Genomic DNA, 12,301 nt, shown 5'->3' on the forward strand with positions numbered 1-12,301 from the left:
TTGAGCATTACCAAACTTATAAATCCTTTGATTAACATTTTTAAAAATTGTATAAAAGCAAAAAGGAAAGGGGGCATGGGACAGGGGTTTTCTAGGGAGGGGAAATGGGGAAAGAGAATGGCATCTGAAATGTAAATAAAATATAAAGTATATTTTTAAAAAGCAATCTATAGATTCGATGCCAAAAGCAATCTATAGATTCAATGCAATCCCCATCAAAATTCCAACTCAATTCTTCATTGAGTTAGACATAGCACTTTGAAAATTCGTTTGGTATAACAAAAAAATCCACAATAGTAAGATCTATTCTCAACAGTAAAAGAATTTCTAAAGGAATCACCATACCTGATCCCAAGCTGTACTACAAGAGCAAAAGTGATTTTAAAAATACAGCATGGTATTGATACAGAGACAGGCAGAAAGATCAATGGAATAAAATTGAAGACCCAGAAATGAACCCACATACCTATGGTCACTTGATCTCTGACAAAGGTGCTAAAACCATACAGTGGAAAAAAAGACAGCATTTTCAATAAATGGTGCTGGTTCAACATGTAGAAGAATTGAAATTGATCCATTCTTAACTGCTTGTACAAAGCTCAAGTCCAAGTGGATCAAGCACCTCCACATAAAACCAGTTACACTGAAACTAATAGAAGAGAAAATGAAAAAAAGCTTTAAACATGTGGGCACAGAGCAAAAGTTCCTGAACAGAACACCAATGGCTTATGCTCTAAGATCAGGAATTCACAAATGGGACCTCATAAAATTGCAAAGCTTCTGTAAATCAAAGGACACCATCAATAGGACAAAGCACCAACCAACAGATTGGGAAAAGATCTTTACCAATTCTACATCTGATAGAAGGCTAATATGAATGTATACAAAGAATTGAAAAAAATTGTACTCTAGAAAATCAAATAGCCTGACTAAAAATGGGGTACAAAGCTAAACAAAGAATTCTAAACAGAGGAAATTCGAATGGTCAAAAGGCACCTAAAGAAGTATTCAACATTCTTAGTCATCAGGGAAATGCAAATCAAAACAAACCTGAGATTCCATCTCATACCAGTCAGACTGGCTAAGATCAAAAACTCAGGTGATAGCAGATGCTGGAGAGGATGGGTTGAAAGAGGAACAATCCTCCATTGTTGGTGGGATTATAAACTGGTACAACCACTATGAAAAAGAGTCTGGCAGTTACTCAGAAAATTCAACATAGTATTACCTGAGGACCCAGCTATACCACTCCTGGGTATATACTCAAAAGATGCTCCAACATATAACAAGGACACATGTGCTACTATGTTCATAGCAGCCTGATTTAAAATAGTCAGAAACTGGAAAGAACCCAGATGTCCTTCAACAGAGGAATGGATACAGAAAAAATGGTACATTTACACAATGAAGTACTACTCAGTGATTAAAATCAATGAATTCATGAAATTCTTAGGAAAATGGATGGAACTGGAAAATACCATCCTGAGTGAGGTAACACAATCAGAAATGAACACGCATGATATGCACTCACTGATAAGTTAATATTAGCCCAAAAGCTAACAATACCTAAGATACAACTCAAAAAACACATGAAGCTCACGAAAAAGAAAGACTAAAGTGTAGGTGCTTTGGTCCTTCTTAGAAGGAGTATTGAAATATTCATGGTAGCAAGTACGGAGAATGAGTATGGAGCAGAGACTGGAGGAAGGACTGTCTGGAAAAGGACCCACCTGGGTTTTCATCAAATATGCAGTCAGAAAATGCAGACACAGTTGTGGGTGCCAGGAAGTACATGCTGACAGGAGCCTTACATAGCTGTCTCCTGAGAGGCTCTCCCAGTGCCTAACATAAACAGAGGCAGCTGCTCACAGCTAACCATTGAACTAATCACAAGGTACCCAATGCAGAAGTTAGAAAGAAGACTTAAGGAGCTGAAAGCCCCATGGGGAGAGCTACAATACCAACCAACCAGAGCTCCCAGGGTCTAAATCTTCAGGCTGAGAACACAAAGAAAGGGACTCATTGCTCCACCTGTATAGATAGTTGGGGATGGCCTTGTCAACCATCAGTGGAAGAGGAGGGCCTTGGTTCCTTGAAGGCTTGATGCCCTAGTGCTGGGTAATTTGAGAATATGGAGGCAGGAATGAGAGGATGGATGGGGGCACACCCTCATAGAAGTAGGAGGAGGGGAAATGGGATAAGGGGGTTTGTGAGGAAAATAGGAAAAGGGGATAACATATAAAAGGGAAATACATAATATATCCAATAAAAAATAGATAATGGAACTGGCAATTGTAGTCGAGCACTTAAGACTTTTCGTCAACAATTTATTACAGGGAGTCCTGATAATCCTCAAGGACAAAGTATAGTAGAACAGGCCCATGGAACTTTAAAACAATATCTTCATTAAATAAAAAAAGAGGAGGTATTCCCTATGTACAACAAAATTATTTAAATCATACTTTTTATTTTAAATTGTTTAAAAATTTGGATTCCAGGGAACTTTTTGCTGAGTATACATGGCACCCTATAACTTATGCCTATGTGAATAGGAATACTTATGCCTATGTGAAAAGGAAGGATCCACTTACTAGCATACGGCATGATTCTGACCAGGTATATAATATCGGGAAGAGGGCATTTATGTGTTTTGTCTGCAGGATGCTGAAGGATAATTGTGTCTGCCAGAATGATTGGTGAGACATGCTGTTGCTTAGAAAAAGAATAATAATGCTGACCTGTGAGCTTACTGAGTGCCCTGAAAAGGGTGACTGGGAAGCTGTATTGGACATATGTTCCTGACCCACCTTTGCTTGCCTATATCTCAGATGGGACAACCTTCCTTGCCCCAAGTGTTTAGACCTTCAGAGATAGAGAATCAAAAAGACAAGTGATAATGACTCTTGTATTTTTTGTAAAGGTGACCAGTTACTTGGACTCAATCATGTACTGATCTAGAAATCAATCCTGTATTGGAAATAGCAGTCTTCATTTGGAAGGCTGGATCTGGACATTTTCAGAGACATATTTGGAAATCAGCTGCAGTTCTCTATGATGTTATGATAGCAAGAGATAAAGTTGGGACACGATCTGGATTTCAAACACGTGTCAGTGCATGTGTTAAGACTCTTTTAATTGTCAAGTTAAAATTACTTTTTTTCTCTTCTATGGTATTTATTGTAAGTTGCATTGACTGTACACTTTCTATGTGTTAGTGTGTTGAAACCTGGCATGTCTGTTATGGGGGTCTATCAATCAGCTTTTGTCTTACTGCCCTGAGCATTAGAAAACCTTGATTTTCTGAAAAAAGCTTGCAAGTGCTGGAAGAAGCAAGTTAAGCTTAAAGCAGAAGCAAGAGGGTAGTGGGACTTGATTATTGCTGATATAATAGCTTTGATTACATTAATTGCTAGCATCACTGCTTATGCAACAGCTTTGACACAAGAAGTTAAGACAGCTACTTTTGTTAAACATTTAGCAAAAAAATGTGACAAATGTGTTGAGTATACAAGAGGATTTATATAGGTGTTTGGAACAACTGTTTCTCTATATCCAATTCAAATTATCAGAACGAGGTTCAGGGTTTAAGAGTTAGGAGTCATCTTGAGTGTCATGACAAATACCTCTGGAGTTGTGTTACTTCCAAAATTTACAATGATAGTCATTATAATTTAGAAAAAAACTTTAAAGACACTTGTAGGGTATTTGGCATAATTCTAACACCTCTCTGGGTGTGTTAACTTTGCATAGTGAGATTATGAATTTAAATAATCCTACTCTGCTGAGCTTTGATGCTGCAGATAATGCAGATAAAAAGATCTATGGCTTGAGGTCAGTATTTCCATTTTGGTCAAACCTCAGAAATGGCATATATAGCTTCATCATGCTAGCCCCTTTTGACCTGGGAATGTTTTATTCCTGCCCATATTGTTAAAGCTTCTCTCTAACAACATTAACATGTTAGAAAGTACATGACTTGAAGTGAAAAATGGACCCTCAGACAGAGTTATTAATTTAACAGGCTGGCAAGCCAAGGATGGGTAAGTTTTGTACAGATCCTTAACAACCTAAGTCAGAAGTGCATTGCTTTGGATAATGCATATTCCATGATGGGAAAGAAAGGAATTCTTGCCAGAAAACCTAAGACAGGCTCAGTATGGTTTATGTAATAAAAAAGGGGGAGATGTAGAGAGCTTTTGGGGCTGCCTGGCAGGAATCTAACATTGGCAACGGACAAGAAAATAGAGTGCAGGCAAGAATGTGACATTAGGCTAAAACAAAGAAGTAATTTCAGGCAGAAATCTAAATCTTAGGCGAGAAGAAAGAAGTAGGCTTCAGGCATGAAAATCACTGTGGGCTAGGACAAGAAAGTAGGCTCAGATGTTTTGGTCATCTTGATAAGCCCTTAGAAATAGTGATCACAGGACTCTGTTTATTGTCCTGCTTGTACTTTGACTATCTGGGTTTATTGTCTTGCTTGTTCCTTGACTATTTGTATCTATGGTATTTCTAGTTCCTCAACCTAGAAGTGACCTTAATATTTGCATGTAATTTAAATGGTATAAAGGGGGAAAAGGAGGAGGGGCAAAGTAGGGGCTTAATTGGGAGGTGGGGAATGGAGAAAGGGAATAACATCTGAAATGTAAATAAATAAAATATAGAATAAAAGAAGAAATTGGAAAGGCAAAAAGAAAAAAGAAAAGAAAATAGCTCAAGGTGGATGTCATAAATCCTTTCTTAGGAAAAGATTGCTCTGATTGCACATAAATAAAGATTCGTTTTTATTATTTATTTTATTTATATACATTCCAAAAGATGTCCCCCTTCAACGTCCCTTCTCCATGAGCCCCCCCATGTTCTTGCCCATCCCTTTGCATCTGAAAGGGTACTCCCCCACTCACCCATTCCCAAATCATCTCTCTACCATCCAACTTCTCTGGAGCATTAAACCTCCACAGGACTAAGTTCATCCCCTCCCACTAAAGCCTGACACGTCAGTCCTTTGTTATATATGTAGCGGGGACCACAAACCAGACAGGGTATACTTTTTGGTTGGTAGCTTAGTTCCTGTGAGCTCTCAGCGGTCCCATTAGTTGATACTGTTGTTCTTCATATAATATTGCAATCCCATTCAGCCCCTTCAGTCCTTCTACTAACTCTTCCATTGGGGCATTAAACAGGGGTCCTGGGAGGTCATCTGAAAGAGAAAAGGGGGGAAACAGACAGGTGCAAGAACCATGGCTTATCTATAGTCTGATCAAACCAATGATTTTACTTTTTTCACACTAGGATTATATAACACATAGTGGCAGGATATGGGGAAGGGGATTACACAGGAGCATAGGTGTTCAGGGGCAGTACAGATATCTTCCAGAACAAGGTACCAGCTGGCTGAAGGTTCATAGGACAAGTCACTATAACTCCACCTATGATTCACTTGTCCTTATCTAAGTTGGTACTATCCACCAAGGTTACCCAAGGTCTATGACTATCCACAAGACCTATGACTACTTGTTCTTATTCGAGCTGGTAAATTTCCACCAACGCTGACTATTTACAATATCTTATAGCTATCTGTTTCAGTGTTTTATCATTGAGACCCAAGACTTTGTACTACCAAGCCGACTTAGGCCTATTGCTGATTTTAAGCCTGCAGTGTATAAGCAAAGCTGTCCCTGACATTTCCATGTGAAACTGAGAATTTCTGTTTCAAGGTCTATAAAAGGTTGCTTTGAAATTTTGATGGGTGTTGCACTTGATCAGTAGATTGGTAAGATGGTCATTGTCACTATTTTATCCTACCTATCCATGGGCATGGGAGACCTTTCCATCTTCTGATGTCTTCTCTGATTTCTTTCTTCAGGAATTTTAAGTTCCTGTCATACATATCTTTCACTTGATAAGTTGGAGTTAGAAAAGATATTTTATGTGATTTGCGGCTATTGTAAAGGGTGTTGTTTTCCTAATTTCTTTCTCAGCCAGTTTATTATTTATATAATGGAGGGCAACCAGTTTCTTAGAGTTAACTTTGTTTCCAGCCACTTTACTTGTGCTGTTTAACAGCTGCTACTATTCTCTCAGAGAATACTTGGAGTCCCTATTTTATACTATCATATCTTCTGCAAATAGAGACACTTTGATTTTTTAAAATTTGTATCCCATTGTTGATTGTCTTATCACAGTTTATGTTGGATTTTCTGGATTAAACTTTATATAATTTATCAATAGAGGTAATTCTGTATCTTCTTCTAAAATTGCTATGCTTCTAGGTATTTTCTTCCTTCATAATAAATTCCTTCAATACCAGGGCTTAGGAGGCAGAGGCAGGCAGCTGTCTGTGAGTTTAAGGCTGATTGATCCACATAGTGAGTTCCAGGCTAGCCAGTGATACTCATTATGGCAATACATTGTCTCAAAATAATTTTTCTCCTTTTAAAAAGTATATTGGTGAGCTTTCAAGCAAGAAGTCTCCACACTGGTATTGTCTGCTATACAGCAAGGAAGAAACTGAGTAAAAGCTATGTAAAAATGAGAGTGATACCCAAATATCTCACAGTGTCTCAGTGTGCAGCTTTGGCTGTTCTAGAACTCACTATAGAGAACCGTCTGGCAGTGAATTTATAGAGATTCATGTACCTCTTCTTCCCAAGTGCTGGGAAAAAAAGGTGTGCACCACCATATCTTGATTTTTCTCTTGCGAATCTTAATTTATTCTTATGGTGTGTGTGTGTGTGTGTGTGTGTGTGTGTGTGTGTGTGTGTGTGTGTTTGCCTTTCCCTATGTCTTTTTCCCACAGAGGTGAGAAAAGGGTGTCAAATCCCCAGGAACTGGAATAAATTAACTCAAGCACAAAAATCCCATAATCATCAACTAGATCAAAAAGGGTACTGATAAAACTTAACACTCCTTCAAGGCAAAAGCTCTGAAGACACTCAAAAGAGAAGGAAAAATTCTCAAAAAAAAAAGGCTAAAGTTAACAAACAAACAGCTAATCATTCATAGATCATACTGAATGTGAGGTAATCAAAAAATTTTATTCTTGATTTCTCATAAAATCAAGAATAAAAAGGGTGTCTGTCATCTCTACTCACATTGAATTAAGAGCTTTAGCAATAAAACAAGAGACAGAAAATAAAAGAATACAAATAGGTAAGGAAGAGGCCAGCTTGTCTTTATTTTCAGACGGCATGGTTCTGTGAGTGAAGATTCTAAAATTCCACCCCATTTAGATTTTCTAAAAAGTCCAACAAAGTAACAAGATACAAACATCATAATAAAGAAACTGTTATCCACTATAACCAGCAGCAAATATATTAAGATAATCATGTGCTCTTATCCTCAAATGAAATACAAAGTATAATTTAAGTGACATGAAAAGAGAACATCAGTCTAGATATTGAGAAAGCCCAAAAACTCCTAAATGGGATGGAAAACGAAAACTATTTTTATATCATTGTGGAACTGAAGACTTTCCAAATGGGTATAAATTGCAATCTGATTATTCATTATGTAAGTGTAAGTTAAAACAAAATGAAATATCATTTTATAATCCCAATGTGACAAAAGTTAAGTTTGACATTGACTAAAGAATTTATACAGATAGCATCACTGTATTGAGGCCCCAACTATTCAAATATAATTTAGAAAATAATTCAGTAGGTACTGACAAATTAATATTTATCACTACAATAATAATTATAAATTAAAATTCTAAATAATCTGTATACCTATATACCAGTAGTCTAATCTAGAAACGGAAGAAACTTCACTAGCAATAGGAAAATGATAAAAGTTACAATTTGTATCATGAGGAGAATCTGGTACCTATTCAAATAATTGTATGTACAGAGATTTGATACTCATCTGTGGAGAAGACTGAATATAGCAACATTAGAGATGACTACATGTGTAAACTCCTAAAGCAGACTTAAGACGAGTGGTAAATCAGAGAACGCATAAAGTATGCCATATTGACTTAACACTGAAAACTGGAAATTTTACAATGTACCACTTAAGAATGGAAATTAATATTTAAGACAGAGCAAAGAAATCAACACAAAGGTTCAATGAGGCTTCCCTATGGAGAACTGCAATGACAGGAACATGGTTTAAGGGGGGAAACAGGTGGCTTCAATCATGCTAATATTTCTTAGGGAAAGTGGCACAAAATGATTGTTTAAATAATGTAAAGTTTCAAAAGAATCTATGAGATTTTAAGACAATATTCCTCCATGTACTCGTATGTCAAAATCAAGTAATAAACTTGTATTGCTTTTGAGAGATTACTGGATGATGAATAGTCTCCATTAACCATACAGTGATTGCCACAGTGTACCCATGTACAACACACTTGATTGTCTGAACATTTAGTGAGCAACATATATTTGATAAATATTTACTTAATCTTTCAGTAATACTCAAACCAGGGTATAAGATTCCTGCCAGTCACCTAGAACTGCCCCTGTAAATTCTCTCTCTCTCTCTCTCTCTCTCTCTCTCTCTCTCTCTCTCTCTCTCTCTCTCTCTCTCTCTCTCTCTCTCTCAAATCTACTTGGCTTATAACATAATGGTCCCCAGCTACAGAAGAGAAACTGGATCTAGTGAACAGGGATTTCTTTATACTCATAATGTCAATCTACCTGGCAGCAGTTCAGAGTGAAGTGTCTTCCTATTTAAGGTGGTAAGACCCCATGAGTGCATAGTTTCAGATACTTTGAACACAAGTATTTCTAAGCCCATCAAGTAATACAACTGGAACGAAGTTTATTTTAACTGTGTGAAACCAGATTCCATGGAACATTCTGTGCTGTTTTTATGGTAAATTGAAGCAACTCAGTTTAATATGAAAGGTTTGCATAAGTGAAAGATAAGCAATAATTGAGACTCAAAGTAACCTCAGAATACCTAAAGGTTTCTTGGTCTAACAATGGTTCTGTGTCCAATATTACAGTGTTAAGATACTCTGGAGTTAAAAACTATGGGAGATATAACTAAGTTGTTCTAAAGTATAAACAAAACCAATTTGTTCATGTAGCCATTTCTGAGCTTGCTTTTGACCATGGTTGAGCAATGATTTCTCCAAATGTTGCAAGTCCAACTTGAGTTTGCCCTTGGTATAATCTGGTAATCATCTGTACAGCAAATTTTTTAGAGAAAAGTAAAATCCTGAAAATCCTCATGGTCTAGGATGCATGATTCCAGAATTCTCCATGTCCTATTGAATCCCTGGCCTTATACCACTTCTCCATGCTCACATTTACCATCATATACATTCCCTCCTTGAGAGTAGATTCTAATACGTGCAAATGACTTTCACTATGGGAAGACAATCTGAAAGTCCTAACTCTAATAGAGAAAAGCACTTCTCATGAAGGCTGTTTGCTCTCTTGGGAGACTCTCTATCTACTGAAGTGTTGAATATCATCAAAGTAAAAATGTCTGTGTTTCCCCTGGGACTCTGCCTAAGCTCTCATCCATGTTATTCCACCTGAGCATAGAGAAGAGCACAGAATCCTCCCAAGACTCCAAAATTTACATTCTCTTTTCTCTTGTTTGGGAGTACCTTCAAAATGGAGAAAAAGACCATGAAACTTCTGTTGTAGCATTGTGATTATATTGAAATTATTTTGTGTGGAATACAAAGGGTTGCCCTGCATATGACTTACAACGAGGAAGCACATTTGTAAACATCTGTTACTTTGTTTACAGACTAATGATGGACTCATTCTTAAACTTAATCTTTTCAGTCCTGTTACATTATGTTTTAAAAGATGTTAAAACTGGGTTTTAGAAAACATCTACTAGACACACCAAAAATTTACCTGTAGGTAGCAACTATCTAATTTGTGGTGGCTTGATTTACTATGTCTAGTTGTCTCCATTGCAGTTGCCATTGTTTAGTAAAACACATTGACTATACACCACTCTTTTGAATATTCCTACATGGTTCATTTCACACAGGTCACAATGAATTCCTTCATCGTAAAGAAGTCATTTAAGGAGCTTCTTTCTAGAATGGCCACCTGACCTCAGTAGGATCACATAGCATTTGGGAAGAAATATACATCCCAGTAAGCCAGCGCTGGAGGCCAGAATGGAAAGGATTTCCACAGCCACCATGGTTTTGCCTTTGGAGCTCAGGTAAGTGGGGACAAAAGAAATCCACACAATGCAGAAAACCAGCATGCTGAATGTGATTGTTTTTGCCTCATTGAAGCTGTCAGGTAGCCTTCTCGCCAGAAAAGCAATAAGCAAGCTCAGACTGGCCAGAAAGCCCAAGTACCCCAGAACACAATAGAAAGCAAGGGTGGACCCCTCATTACACAACAGGATGATTTGCCCAAACTCTGACTGCATGTCAACATCAGGGAAAGGAGGATATGTTCCCAGCCAGACTGCACAGATGCACACTTGAATGATGGAACCACAGCAGACTATAGCATTTGAGAGTCGGGTCACCATCCACATTTGTAAGGTGCTTCCTGGTTTGATGGCTTTGAAGGCCACAACCACAATGAAGGTCTTTGCCAAGATAGCAGAAACAGCAACAGAGAATACAACCCCAAAAATCACTTGTCTCAAGACACAAGTGACTGTGCTAGGTTGGCCAATGAATATTAAGGAGCAAAGGAAACAGAGCATTAGAGAAACTAGGAGGAGATAACTGAGATTTCTGTTATTTGCTCTGACAATGGGTGTGTCCCGATAGCAGATAAATAATCCTAAAATCATGGCTGAAAAGGCAGCTAAACTAATGGCCACAGAAGTCAAAACAGCTCCCAGAGTATCTTCATGGGACAAAAATGCCTTAATTTTAGGGAGACACTGATTCCTCTGCTTATTTGGATACTGATCTTCAGGACACTTGATGCAATGATCCATATCTGAAAGGGAGGCAGATTGGTTTATTACATTCCACCAGTCACTCTCCAGATAAACCTATGGGATATATATCTTGTGCAGAACAATTGTTGCATTAGAAAGGAAATGGATACATATGTAAACAATCTCTGTTGTAAACTTCTCATTCCACTTATGATTGGAATTTATTTTTGTACTTTTAGAAACTTTTGTAAAAAAAAAAAAATCATGGTTGGAAAAACCATGTGATCTAATATCTATTCCCCTAGAAACTGCAACACACTAGGAATGAATACCTTGTAGGCCATGATTACATTCTCTCCTGCTTTGATGTAATCATGGGACAGGAAGGAGAAGGACAGCAGAGTAGAATAACTTACTAATTAAAAGGGAACTTAGAAATTCAGAAGAAAATTTTGGAGACAGAGTTTTTGGAGGAGAGAATGTTAGGAGAAGAATTTAGAACTAAAGATTAAAATCCCTTTGAAGAATGTCCCTTTTTCTTCCTGAGATTTTCCCTAGCAGACTGGGAGTCCCAGCCTCCAAGTTCCTGGAGAGACAAAAACAAAGGCTACTTTATTTAATCCCCAACTGCTTTACTTTGAGGTGCTAAATGTCAGAGGCTACAGTTTCTCTCCTCAAGAGAAACTGAGAGAGGCAGGCCAGCTACCACTGCAAAGTAACTTAGACTTAAGACAGGGATATGTTTTATTGTTAAACAAAAATCCTAAATATCTCTTAAACCAAGTGTTCCCACACACACACACCCCTACACTCCTTCCCCACTCAGCTACCTCCAAGAGAGAACTAGACTCTCAAAGCAGGCCTCTGACAGGAATGCCTAGTAACTAAAACTTCCTAATATTTACTGACATCTATGTTTAGGAACTGGGTATTTTCTTTTGATTCTTGCATTTTGATTTTTACCAGAAGATATATCATTGTTTTAGAGATAGTGCTAAGGGAAATACATTTTAATTGAATAGTTTTTCTTAGGAAAAAAACCTGCTTGCTTTGGTGAGTTCCTTAATATCTTTGATTGAACACTGATTAGAAGTTTATTAAAAGAAAAATAATTTTGCACTGAGTTTTCAGTAAATATTTATTACATATATTTAAGTTACCTGAGTTACTGTACTTTTACATGAAGATTTAGGAATTTTCTTCACATAGTGTCTTTAAAAAAAAGGATGCAGGTAAAGATAAGTCTTGAATATTTAAAATGAACGCAGTGGAATGGGAAGCCTTACTCACTAACCTTAGACTTCATCCACTCTGAAGACACTTGCAGGGATCCATTGTTAATTAGAAAAATAATTACAGCAAGGCACCATACTGCACACCTGTAATTCTAGCACTCAGGAGGTCTAACAGCCAGCCTGGCTTACACACCACAGGCCTGGCAAAACCACAAAGATTTTACTGTGAGGCTCTGTCTCAA

General features: G+C 37.4%; 1 protein-coding gene across 1 annotated transcript in view; it reads right to left on the minus strand.

Annotated features, from left to right (window-relative positions):
* Positions 1–9,990: 9,990 nt before the first annotated feature.
* LOC117715351 (vomeronasal type-2 receptor 26-like) overlaps positions 9,991–12,301 on the minus strand; it is a 39,261-nt gene continuing 36,950 nt past the window's right edge. Inside the window, exon 6 of the mRNA XM_034512126.1 lies at positions 9,991–10,883. Within this exon, the coding sequence (XP_034368017.1) occupies positions 9,991–10,883 (893 nt within the window). The remainder of the gene's footprint in view (positions 10,884–12,301) is intronic.

The sequence above is a fragment of the Arvicanthis niloticus genome, chromosome 9, assembly GCF_011762505.2.
Source record: "Arvicanthis niloticus isolate mArvNil1 chromosome 9, mArvNil1.pat.X, whole genome shotgun sequence".
Lineage (NCBI taxonomy): Eukaryota > Metazoa > Chordata > Mammalia > Rodentia > Muridae > Arvicanthis > Arvicanthis niloticus.